Source organism: Mastigoproctus giganteus, chromosome 7 (assembly GCF_048544385.1).
Source record: "Mastigoproctus giganteus isolate SK-2022 chromosome 7, ASM4854438v1, whole genome shotgun sequence".
Lineage (NCBI taxonomy): Eukaryota > Metazoa > Arthropoda > Arachnida > Uropygi > Thelyphonidae > Mastigoproctus > Mastigoproctus giganteus.
The window spans coordinates 192,841,545-192,854,185 of record NC_143581.1 but is presented as its reverse complement, the minus strand read 5'-3'; the positions used below and the strand labels follow the sequence as shown (position 1 = coordinate 192,854,185).

At 31.5% G+C, this 12,641-nt stretch overlaps 1 protein-coding gene across 1 annotated transcript in view; it reads left to right on the top strand.

The window, feature by feature from the left end:
* The window catches only part of LOC150083504 (transcription factor A, mitochondrial-like), a 75,461-nt gene that overhangs the window by 32,685 nt on the left and 30,135 nt on the right, over positions 1–12,641 (top strand). Inside the window, exons 2-3 of the mRNA XM_090377322.1 lie at positions 1,838–1,998; positions 7,796–7,866. Of these exons, the coding sequence (XP_090233448.1) occupies positions 1,838–1,998; positions 7,796–7,866 (232 nt within the window). The remainder of the gene's footprint in view (positions 1–1,837; positions 1,999–7,795; positions 7,867–12,641) is intronic.

The window sequence follows — 12,641 nt, the reverse complement described above, 5'->3', positions numbered from 1 at the left end:
ATTATATTAGTATTAGAGTGGTATTGTATCATCTTGTTTATAAAAGTATCTACCTGCTGATCTCTGTCTTCCTATTCAACCATGGTATGGCATTCACTCAGTTAACTCCAAGGAAGAAAAATGTAATTATTGCTTTTAATAGGGAGAGCTTTTCAAGACAACATATCTGCAAAAGTTGGCTGTAACCAGTCTACTTTGTTAAGTTTATTTAAAAAGAAACATGAGATCTTGGTGGAATTTGTGAGTTAATTCCTAGTGTCATAAAATTTTTATTAGTATTTTTTTTTAAGCTCAGTAGTAGACTTGTTATTGATTCCAGTACAACTAAAGAAATTAAATTGAAAAATTAAAATATCATTAGAATTTACATAAATGTGAATTTTAGTATCAAAGGCAAAGGCATGGTCTTGACTTTGTCTGCATCACAGATTATAAATAAATAAATAAACATCTGTTTATTTATTTTCAAGATGAAAAATTACAAATTTGTAATTCTAATAGTTAAATATACAGGTTAAAGAAAGTTGAGCATAATTTTTAAACAGTATTACTAGATGAATGAGTAGTTAAAATAAATTCAATAAAGCACTTAAGATTACAGACAAGTTTGTTCTTATATATTTAATTCTAACATAAGAATTGAAGTATGGCCATAAAAAATCATTTGCTTACTCAGGTGACCTCTAATATTAATTTAGTTTTTGGTTTTGTCTTTAATTGTATGTTTGTTTGTGTTAGAAGTGATGTAGTTGGGTGATCATTCTTAGTAGTAATAGTTGCAAATGATGCAAGAAAGCAAACTTATGCAGCATCAGCCAAAAAAAAAAGGAAATTACACACTTCACCCATTTCTATCCTCCAAGAATTTTCTTGTTGTTCAGTAATATCAGTCTTATTCTTGGGAGAACAAGACTGATATTATTGATTATACATGTTATTTATTCTTGTACTCAGTGTAATGTCAAAATGAAGAAGTGTTACAAAGTGCATGGCATTAAATAATTTCTTTCTTGTACTTCAGATATGTGGAACAGTATGTGTAGAATACAGTGTGCACCTATTTGTTACTTTTTTTTTTTTTTTTTTTTGGCACACCTTCACCCTTTTTTTGCATGCTATTAAAAAGATTGAAAATTTTAAAATTAAATAAAAACGTATCTTCAGTATTATAAACATAATAAATGTAGTATTAACATAATAATAAGAATGTCATCATTCATGAAATTAATTAGTAATTTTTTTTTGCTAGTGAAAATGACTGAATGTTTTTTATGATGCCATGTTAATTGTACACAAACAAAAACGACTGGTTACTTTGCCAGCAAGAAAAGTAGGCAAACATTGAATTAAAAAAAATTGCTGAGGTGGTGTGCAGATGGATCCATAAGTGTTGCATTCCAACTTTTATTAAAAATCCAGGAGGAAATAAGTATTACAAAATGCTGAGTGAATATTACGTTGAGTATGTGTAATGAAGGAAAAATAATTACTTTTATATATTAGTTAATTTGTAGTAATTAGTTGCCAACAAGATAATTAGTTTATTTTACTTTTCGCTTTTGTTAATCACAGAAAAAATAAAAAAATTAATTTAAGAAAAAGTCAGTCATGCTTGCAGTGAACTATATACATTATCCAACTAGTTTTATTTTTTAATTGTTAGAACTAGGAGTGTAGCATATTCCTGTAAACCTCCAATATTTCTATCCATGAAATGTAATTAGATATTGGTAGCATAAATGTTTATTTTAATTTACTATAATAGTTTGTCTAGCATTTCACTCGTAGAAATAGAAAATGATTTGTTTCACTCAGGTTTTACAATTTTTATGTTTAGGCCAACAGAACTCTGCCTGCAACTGAATGTAGGTTCTAAAATTCCTGTTATATATTTTTCAACTCAGATTGATAATTTGCCATCTCCTCCAAAAAAACCACCATGTTCATACTTGCTTTATCAAAATGATAAGCGAGCCAAATTTCAGCAGAGTCATCCAGGTGAGTATATCATATCTGTCACATGCAAAATATTTATTTGAAACAAAACTATGTAGTTGATATTTCTGTTATTAATATTAGCTTACACTTAATAATTTGATTTACAAAATCTGTTCTGTAAACTAATATATTGAGTGAAGGTATTAATGGAATACTGAAGGAAGCATCAAAAGAAAGCAGACTGTAGTTAATATAATTAGAATATCTTTGGATTCAGGCAAAGTCTCTATAGACCAGAAATTTGCAAAATTCTCTCCTATCCTAAAAAAAGGGGACTCAAAGCATTTGAATGAGTTACTACAGGCCTAAGTAATATTTAAGTTTAATTTCTCTCAGGAAAAATTATAGATTTTCCAGTCAAAGAAGTAATACAAGATCATATGGACAGAAATAGAGCTATAAGACAGTTGTATGAATTTGTTATGAGGAGAATTATGCCTGACTAGTCTAATTAGTTACCATGATTTTGACATTTTAGGTTTCAGTAAAGCTTTTGATATAGTCCCATATAAATGATTATAGTATGAATAATCATGAATAATCTTCAACAACTGTAGGCATCCAGACTCTTGCATTAGGGACAAGTTACTATTATAGGATTAATGGAATGGTTTATGGGAAGGTGATGGAAAATGTAGTTATAAATAGGCATTGCTCTTTATGGACTAATGTTATGAGTAGGTCCACTGGGGCTTTGGTTCTTAGCCCCTTACTCTTTCTAATATTTATTAACCTGTATGGCATTGTGGCAATGTTTTTTGAAGATTACATGTGAATTCAGAAAAAGTAACCCCATTTGTAATCTTTAAAATAAAGAAATAATTTTAAATTGTTTACTTTTTTTTAGTGCCACCTTTATTTTCAATCTGTTATGAATACAACTGTGAAAAATTGGTTTTCATATATTAAAAACATATTTTATTATTTTTTTAAAATAAAGTATCCCTCCCTCTGCAGCATTTTCACCGTTTTTTTTATCATCTCCCTTTTTTGGGAGTCATCGTCACTGTCGGTGAGCAACGTGTAAATCAAAACCTGCAATCTTCAAGAACTGTAGGCATCCAGACTCTTCAATAATGTGAAGCTAAAGAGTAATAATTGGAGTTCCTACCATAAAACATAAAGCCACTGCATTTCAATAAATGGATACAAGAGATACTACTGATTTTAAATTTTTGTTTTTAAGCATGTCTGTATAATTTTCTAAGCACTTCATCCAGCATTTTTCCTTCTTGTGTGATAACTAAGAGATTTTTGATTTTTCAATGGTGAAATCAAAGAAAAGCTTTTTGTTGAAAGATGGTGGAAGTTTCAGCTGTGTGGACTGAATAGATGAAGAGTAATTGTGCATGGTCTCTGACCCATTTGCATACCTTCAGGTTAATCTCAGTCTGAGATGTGATCTGAGATATCGTGTAGAAATTGGAACTAGTGAATAAAGAACTAGTTTCAACAATATGTACACTGAGTGGACAGAAATCATGGAGGATACCTACCTATTAATGGGTAGACCCACCTTTCGCCTGGATAAGGGCAGTCACACAGCAAAGCATTGTCCACTAGTTTACAAAAGCGTTCCACAGGTATTTCCATCCATGCTTGCTGCACTGCTGTCCATAAATCCGTTGCATTCCTGGGTGGAGGATCCAAAGCTTGAATGGACCTTTCCACAGCATCCCAAAGATACTCCACAGAGTTAATGTCCAGTGAACAGGACCATTCCATGGGGCTAAAATCTGCAGAATTCTCTTCGAACCATGTTCTAGTCACCAGGGCTCTGTGAGGAGGCAAATTGTACTGCTAGAAGAGTCCATTGCCCTGTGGGTGCACGATGACCATGAAGGGATGCACATGGTCTGCAATGCATCTATACGTACCAGAGGTCCCAACACGTGCCAGTTGAACATGTCCCAGACCATTACCAACCGTCCACCTGCCTGAACAGTTCCTTGTTGACGTTACGGGTTCATAGCTTCACACGTTCTCTGCCAGATACGCACTCTCCCTTCCGCTCGAAATAACTGGAAACGGGACTCATCAGACCAGGAGACCTGTCTCCAATCATCCAAGGTCTGTTGCCAATGTTCTTTCGCCCAGTTGAGGCATAGTCCTGTGTCATGGTGTTAGCAATGGGACTCTGGTGGGTCGGCGGCTCCCATAACCTATTGCAGCTAATGATCACCTGATAGTCTTGGTGGAGACATTTCTGGCACCTCCCTTGTTGAAGTTGGCAGTGATTTGTGCCATTGTCGCTCTCCATTTGGCTGAAGCAATCCGAGACAGATGTCGACGGCCACATTCATCCACCACCTTTCTCTCTGCCCACAGCGCTGTCCACGATGATATGTTATTCCAGAAATGGCGTATTCCCAATACACTCTTCAGACTGTCGAACGGGGATAGTGCAATTTCTGTACCACCTCCTCAATAGAGTGACCCATGCATTGGGCACCCACTATCATCCGTCTTTCAAAGGCGGCTAACTCACAACGTTTATCTATACTGACATTGAATTACCATCTGTGTGAATGCAGATAGTAATTCAGATAGATGGTAATTCAATGTGAATGACATTGAATTACCATCTATATACCTGCCAAGCATGGGTTTGTCCACTAGCGAGAGGGGTGACAGAGTTGCATTGCCCAGGATCCAGGTATCCCATGAATTCTGTCCTTTCAGTGTAGGTTGTTTATTATTACAGTGGGAGAAGATGTTGATATAGTGATTCCTATATCCACATGCAGGTGTCTATGCTGAATAAATTAAAAGGTGTCAATGATTACCTGAATTCTGACATTTCTCAAATTACATGATTTCTTCACTTATTCAAGGACAAATACAGATGCAGTAAAATTCAGTTACAATAAATACTGTTTTAATTAAAATTTAACTGCCAAAAATATTTCTACATCGTAGCTAATGTCTCTTGATATTAGTGATTTGTACGCTTCTCTTGAATGAAATTATCCTATTGATGATTTATCAAACCTGTGGAGATAGGTCATAATCCCACTGTATAAGGCAATTGTAAGACAGCATTTCAGTACAAATTATTTTTGAGTTTGTCTAAAATGTACCGTTTTTTATAATGAAAGAAAAGTATCATTAGAAAATTATGAATGGCACAATCTAGTTCATATTATAAATACAGCTATGGAAGTATTTGCCTGCAGAAAAAAATTAAGAAGTTTTAAATATTGCAGCAAATGAATTCATTATCACATTGCTCCCTTTACTATGTTTATGAATGATTATGGTTTGTTTATTTATTTTTATTTTATTTTTAATCTCTACAGTTCGCACACTTTTTTTCTATTGCACTAAAGTTAAATTTTTTGTATTTATGGTGGGGGGAAAAGTTAAACATTAAAAATAAAATTGACTTATTTATATGTGAAAAGTGACAAGTCATATCTGCTGTGTAGTATAAATAAATACACATACAGTAGAATGTCAATTATCCGGTATAATTTAAAGAGCCGATTTTTCTTTTTTTTTATATTTAATGGTAGTATTTGAGACAAATGTTTGTATTTCTTTGTTTTTTTTACGTCGTATATCTGGTGAAATATTAGATTTCGACTGTTTAGTTTAGCTCCAGATTTGGTAAGAATAATATCGACCCGAAATTGCAATTTATTATTTTTCTCAGTTTTTTTGCGGTAAAATGTCAATGAAAAGAAACTGCACTGAAATGGGCAGAAAACCAGGAAGAATGTGATATAATCAAATTGATATTATTAAGGAACTTGAGAGATTTCACAGCAAAAAAAAAAAAAAAGTCAAATGAAACAAAAAATGATCAAACATTATTTTAAAAAATTACTTTAAATTTTTTTCCACATAAAATTTGCAGTTAAATACCTATCCAAATATACATAAATATGTCTTGTCTTCCTTCACGGATTAGGCGATCTGCCTGTTCCGATCTTGAAGAGGTCTGCCCATCTTTTCTTCGGTCTTCCTCTGTCTCTTTTTCCTTTTGCTATATATGTGTAAGCTAATTTAGGAAATCTATTATCTTCCATTCTTTCTACATATTCTTTCCATCTTTGTCTATATTCTATAATTTTTTCATTAATTGAATAAATCTTTAATTCCTTTCTAATTTTGTACATCCTTTAACATATCTTAAAAATTTAATTTCTGCAGCTTGTATTCTATTAATGTCTCTTTGTTTCGGTATCCATGTTTCAGAATCATAAAGAAGTGTTGGTATTGCCATTACTTTGTAAAATTTCAATTGTGTTTCTTTCCTTGTTTTCTTAGCCAGAGTTCTTTTTATTGTTCCACATATTTTGAAATTTTGCCAATTTCTGGTTCATATCTTCTTCGATATCATATGTTATATCGCATCCTAGATATTTAAAACGTTTTACTTGTTCTAATATTTAATTGTCTATAACTATTTTTGTTCTCACTGTATTTTTCCCCTTAAAAGCCATTGTTCTAGTTTTCATTGTTGATATTTTAACTTTATATTCTTCTGTCATTTGGTTTAATTTAAATACTGCTCTTTGTAAATTATCTTTACTATCTTGAATAATTACTTGATCATCTGCAAATAACAGTGTATTAATCCTATTCTTTGTATTAATTTCCTCTTTCCATTTACATATATCCTCGATATATATGTTAAACAACGTTGGTGACAAGCTACATTTTTGTCTAACTCCTTGATTTATTATGCTTTCTTCTGTTAATTTATTACCTGTATCTATTACTATTTTTGTTCCTTTATATAAACTGTATTATTTTTGTAAGATAATTACTCAATGTGTCCCATAGTTTTCATCTGTTTACTTGATCAAATGCTTTTTTTTTTCATAATCTATAAATGCTAAATGCATGTCTAAATTAAACTCTTTCATTTTTCTGTTATTTGTTTTAATACAAATATATTATCTGTACGTGATCTTCCTTTTCTGAATCCTGCCTGTTCTTCTATTAATATTTCATCAGAGATAATTTTAATTCTATTATTTATTATTTTGCTATACATTTTATTATACTGTATTTACTATGCTAATCCCTCTATAATTCTTTGCATCATTTATATTTCCTTTTTTAAATATTGAAATAATTTTTGCTATCTTCCATTCCTCTGGTATTTTATATTGTTCCCAACATTTATTAAATAAATTTAGTATCCTATCTTTTAAAAAAACTTCCTCCATACTTGATCAGTTCTGCATTTATTCCATCCATTCCCACTGTTTTCCTATTTACATAAATATGTAAATGTGCAAATTTTTATGTATAAATTATTATTATTTTTTTTTAATCAAGTAAATTGTGTTTTTTTCACACTATTTAAAGTCGTTTTCTTTTAATAATAATAATTATTATTATTTAATCAAGTAAATTTTTTTTTTTTTTTCACACTTTTAAAGTCGTTTTCTTTTACTTTAATACATTATAACAGAATTTATTTAATTTTACCTTGCGTTCAATTATCCAGAAAATTTTGCTATCTGGAAGTGGTCTGACATTAATTATTCCGGGTAACTGACGCTCTACTGTATAAGTAAATTTCTTATAATTTCTTTTCTTATAAGTAAATTTTCAAAATATGCTGAAGAAAATATTTTTACTTTTTTAGTATACATATTTATTTTATTTATTATCATTTTACAGTTGATATTTAAGAAAAATAAAGTAAAAATTGGTAATTATTTATGTTAGCATATACATTAGAACTGTTGGAAACCGATAACAAAAAAATAAATAATTGTGACTTTGTTATGTAAGTTTAGTTCTTTTGCTGGTATTATAAAAAAGATATATATTGTAGACCTCTCATCATTGGAAATAATGAAAGCATTAGCTGAGAAATGGAGAACTTTGGATCCAGCATTAAAACAGGTGATTAAATACTACTCTATATTAATGGTTATTTTCTGAAAAAGAAGTTGTAAATGTAATTGCCATTTCGTCTAGTTTTGATGTGGTATAAGCTTTGTAAGAAATGAGATATCATGTATATAGTTATAGTAACTTATGGTATTCAAATCAGAAACTAATGGTATTCTAATACATTTAGAATACCATAAGTTTCTGATGTGCCTAAAACCCTACTGCAACCAACTAACATTTTGAATTAAGAAAAAATGAAAAATTATAATTCTCCTAATTTTTTATTATTATTATTATTTTTTTTTACTCAATTCCTGCTTATGTGCTTTCCATATTCCCTTAATAAAAATATAAATTTCCTAGGCACTTATTATCTATGAGGAATCTAAGTATGCTGTTATTTTGACTGATTTAGTTCTCAATTTGTAAGAAACGGAAACAGTGGAATCCATTTTTTTTTTTTTTTTAATAAAAATCTAAACACAATTCTCAAAACTAATATATTGTGTAAAAGACATTACATGGAATATACAAACTTACATATAAAATGAAGGGGAGACTTATTTCTAAATGAAAGAAGTTTATTTTTGTATAGTTATCAAACATACATTACTCCACATCTAGTAAAATAACTTGCCAGACTAATTGTTATAGGTAAAGTTTCTGGATCAACTACATGATCCCATCATGTAGTTGATCCCAACTACATGACTAAGGATGGAGTTTTTAATTCCAGTAACAGCTAAGCATGTCTCACACACCATCAAGACTGAAACATTGTCTATGACATTGACATTGTTTATGACATAATAAACTGTTTTCATGCAAAAATAGTATCTCTCCTTCATTTTATATATATAAAATTTTCAAAATGTCAGTAATATGGCTGCTAATAAATGAATTGATATTTCCAGAAAAAAATGAATAAAAAAATTTGTTTTTTTCTGGAAATATCAACAGTAGTTGTAAAAATAAAATTCCATATTCCTACTTGCTGTTATAATTTAAAAAAAAAAAAAAAAAAAGTAGCATCATTTCCTTCTAAAAATATATTCTTGGCTAAATGCTAAGAGTATGAAGGAGATTGTTTATGCATGGATATTGCATACACGTCATTTCTACTACCCAGGTAGTATGAATGCATTGTTTAATTACAATGGAATCTCATTAATACAAAGTTCAAAGGACCTAAATTTTCACGTTTTGTAATAACGAGGTCCACCAAAATTCAAAATTTTACCATTATTTATTATTTTTTTGGTACATACTGTATAACTAAGAATAATAATAAATAATAATAATATCAAAAATAAAAAATTAATAAAATAAAAACAAAAGCCTTGTCTAACAATACAGTAATAGGAATAACATATTTTTTAAAGATTTATTTTATTTGTATGATAAACTAAGAGAAAAGCAATATTAATGGAAATGAAAATATTGTGAAAATATAAAATAAAACGTCACTGCAAGCCAAGACATTCTCTATGTTCAATGCATTTTGGGCATCTTTTTTAGATGGCAGTGTGCACTCATCCTCACTTTTGCTGTCGCTGGTAACAAAAACAGCATCGTTTTCTTTGGTACCCAGCAGCTCTTCTGATGTTGGCGTTGCAGTGGTAGCAACTTCATCCACCTTCACAAACTCTCCAAATTTGCCAACAAAATTCATATGCTCCTTCAAATTCCTCTATTCCTCACCGTTGCTATCACATTTGTCTGCTGGACCATGTTTTTTGATGATGTTCTCTCCAAAGCCACTCTTTATGAAGCAGTTGATTATTACACTTGATGTAATATTTTCCCAAGCAATAACAAGATTATGGATAGCATCCAATTTGGCTGCAAATTGTTCCCTCCTATGTTGCGGATCAAGTACCTTGTCAGGTGGGCTCTATATGCTCTCTTGAGGTTATAAATAATGCCTTGATCCAGTGGTTGCATTAAACTGGTGGTATTGCATTAAATTGGTGGTAAAAACAACAGCCATATATTTTTCAACTGAAGTGTCTCGGCAGAATGTGCTGTACAACGGTCTAGAATCATCAAAATATTCTTTTTTTCTGAAGCCATTCTTCTGTCCAATTTTGATAACCAAGACTGAAAAATTTTGACCATAAGCCAAGCACTTCTCTTGGTCTCATAATCACAGGGAAGTTAATTAACTGCTTTTAAACATCTTGGCTTGGAAAACTTACCAATCACAAGTGGGCGTAGTTTTGTACTGCCATCTGAATTGCAGCATAACAGAACAGTGAGTCTTTGTTTACTTAATTTTCCAATATGACAAGACTCTCCTCGAACAGCAAATGTGTTGTTTGGTAGCAAATTATAAAATAAACCTGTCTCGTCGAGATTAAAAATATCTTTTGCCTCATGTTTTTTAAGAATTGTCCATACAGAACACAACCAGTCTGTAGCCTTTTCTTTGTTGACTAATCTGGACTCACTGCAAACATTTCGCGAAACCAAGTTATTCTTGTTTTTAAATCTTTGGAGCCAGCCACTACTGCATTTGAAGTCACTAATCCCATGTTGCTGAGCTAGATAATTTGCCTTTTCTTGCAAAGTCGGACCTAATATTGGCAAATTAGATGCACACATTTGTTGGTACCACTCGAAAAGTTTTGTTTCAAGCTCCTCATGTTTTGCACCATGAACTTGTTTCCTGTTTTTCATCGCTGCTACAGTGTCATGCACTTCAAGTCTTTTTCGTTTTTTCAGTATTGTAGATAAAGTAAGTAAAGGGATGTTGATTCTTTGCAATGTCCATTTTGCTTCTTTCCATCCTGTCAGCATCTTGTATAATTTTTAGTTTAATTTCCAGGCTTAATTCTGTCCGTCTACGTTTTGTTGCCAGAACACTGTTAGATAAGATTTAATATAAACAAATTTTAAATTAATTTAAAGACAAGTTCTGAAAAAGACGTCAGCTCAGATAAAATGGCACAAAAAATAGATTGCTGCATATGGTAACAAAAGACTCTTTGAACTGGGGTAACAATTGCAACCGACCTTATTCCCATGGAGAGCGAGGGAGTGCATGTAAACAACTTAGAAAAACTTTTTATTCTTTTGTTAATTTAATGACTGATTCTTCAGAAAGATGTTTTCCAGAGTGCACTTGACGTTGTAGCTCCCATTAACTGCTTTTGTTTACACAAAACTAATTTCTAACAAGTCAGTGCCATCCTTCGAGAAGTAGGGAGCCAGGTGGCCAGGGGCAATAATCGGTTTGCTCTGCCAAGATTTGTATTAAACATACAAAAATGACAATATTTATTTCTAATGGGGTGAAAAAGAACTTTGTAATGCATATTAACTGAATTTTGTAATAAACTAATATATTTACATAGAAAAGCCTATCCTTTCGCAGGGGAATGGTATGTGCTTCATATAAACCAGTACTTTGTATAAAACGAGTTTGTATTAACAAGATTTTACTGTATATCTCATATTGTGACCCAATCTTCACAACTAGTTGGTGAGGTATTGCACTGCTTTGAATAAGTAACACTTCACCAGTGGAGAAGACTAATGTTACTTATTCTCAGTGGATATTCACCATTTCAAAGCTTGTTGGCTTACTCATTTGTGGGTGGGCAGGTACCCTGTTGTTGCAATAGTGACAACCCAGTTATGAAGTATAACTCCATAGTGTGAGAGATGCTTGATGGTGTGCATGGTTTAATCTAAAGATATATTCTTGGCTAAATGCTAAGAGTATGAAGGAGATGGTTTATGCATGGGTACTGCACATACATTATTTCTACAATCTGGGTAGTATGAATGCATCGTTTAATTATATCTCTTAAATTAAGAATTTTCTTCTTAATTTTCAGAAAAAAATTTAGTGTTTACTTTGTATTAACTCTGTAGGAACATGAGGTGAAAGATTCAAATTCTGTACACACTGGAATATTGTTGTTATGTGGTATTATTATATCAGAAACACACCGGGAGATTGCATCTGACTATTTCTTGTGTGATTAACTTCTAGGTGCTAGTGTGAATTATGAAATAATGGTGTCTTCCAAAGGTGTTAGGATTATATTGTTTCTAAAGCAAGTACAGTTTAACTTGAAGTTGTCCAAGATCTGAGCAGGCTACAACTATTGTTTCTGTGCAAGAAATGTCTGTGAAATACACTCAGTTAGAGCTTCAGACACACAAACAAATTAAATATTACTTTATACCAAACTATCTTCATGCTGAAGGGATGTGAGTTTTCCTGAACAGGGATTCCACAGACCCTGCATATTTGAATTAAAGTCCTCAATGGGTAACACAGTTGGTTTAATCACCATCCTCCCCACACCATGTGGAAAAGACCTGAGTTTGAATTCTGTCATGACTCAAGGAATTTTTATGGGTCTTTTTTACAATGTGGCTGAGTTAGTCAGTTTCAGTTAAGGATAGCATGGTTTTTTTCCTGGAAACTTGGTGTTTTCATCTAACAAACAGCAAATTGACCACAGAACAAACACAGTTTATAGGTATTATATATGGTGAAATAGGGCCTAAGTTTCTGATTCGCCTAAAACCCTACTACAACCAACCAACCTTTTGAATTAAGAAAAAATGAAAAATTGATTATTTTAATTTTTTATTATTTTTTTTTTATTAAATTCCTGCTTATGTGCCTTCCATATTGTTTTAATACACATTCCCTAGGTACTTATTATCTATGAGGAATCTAAGTATGCTGTTATTTTGACTGATTTATTTCTCAGTTTGTGAGAAATGGAAACAGTGGAATCCTAATGGTATTCTAAATATATTCA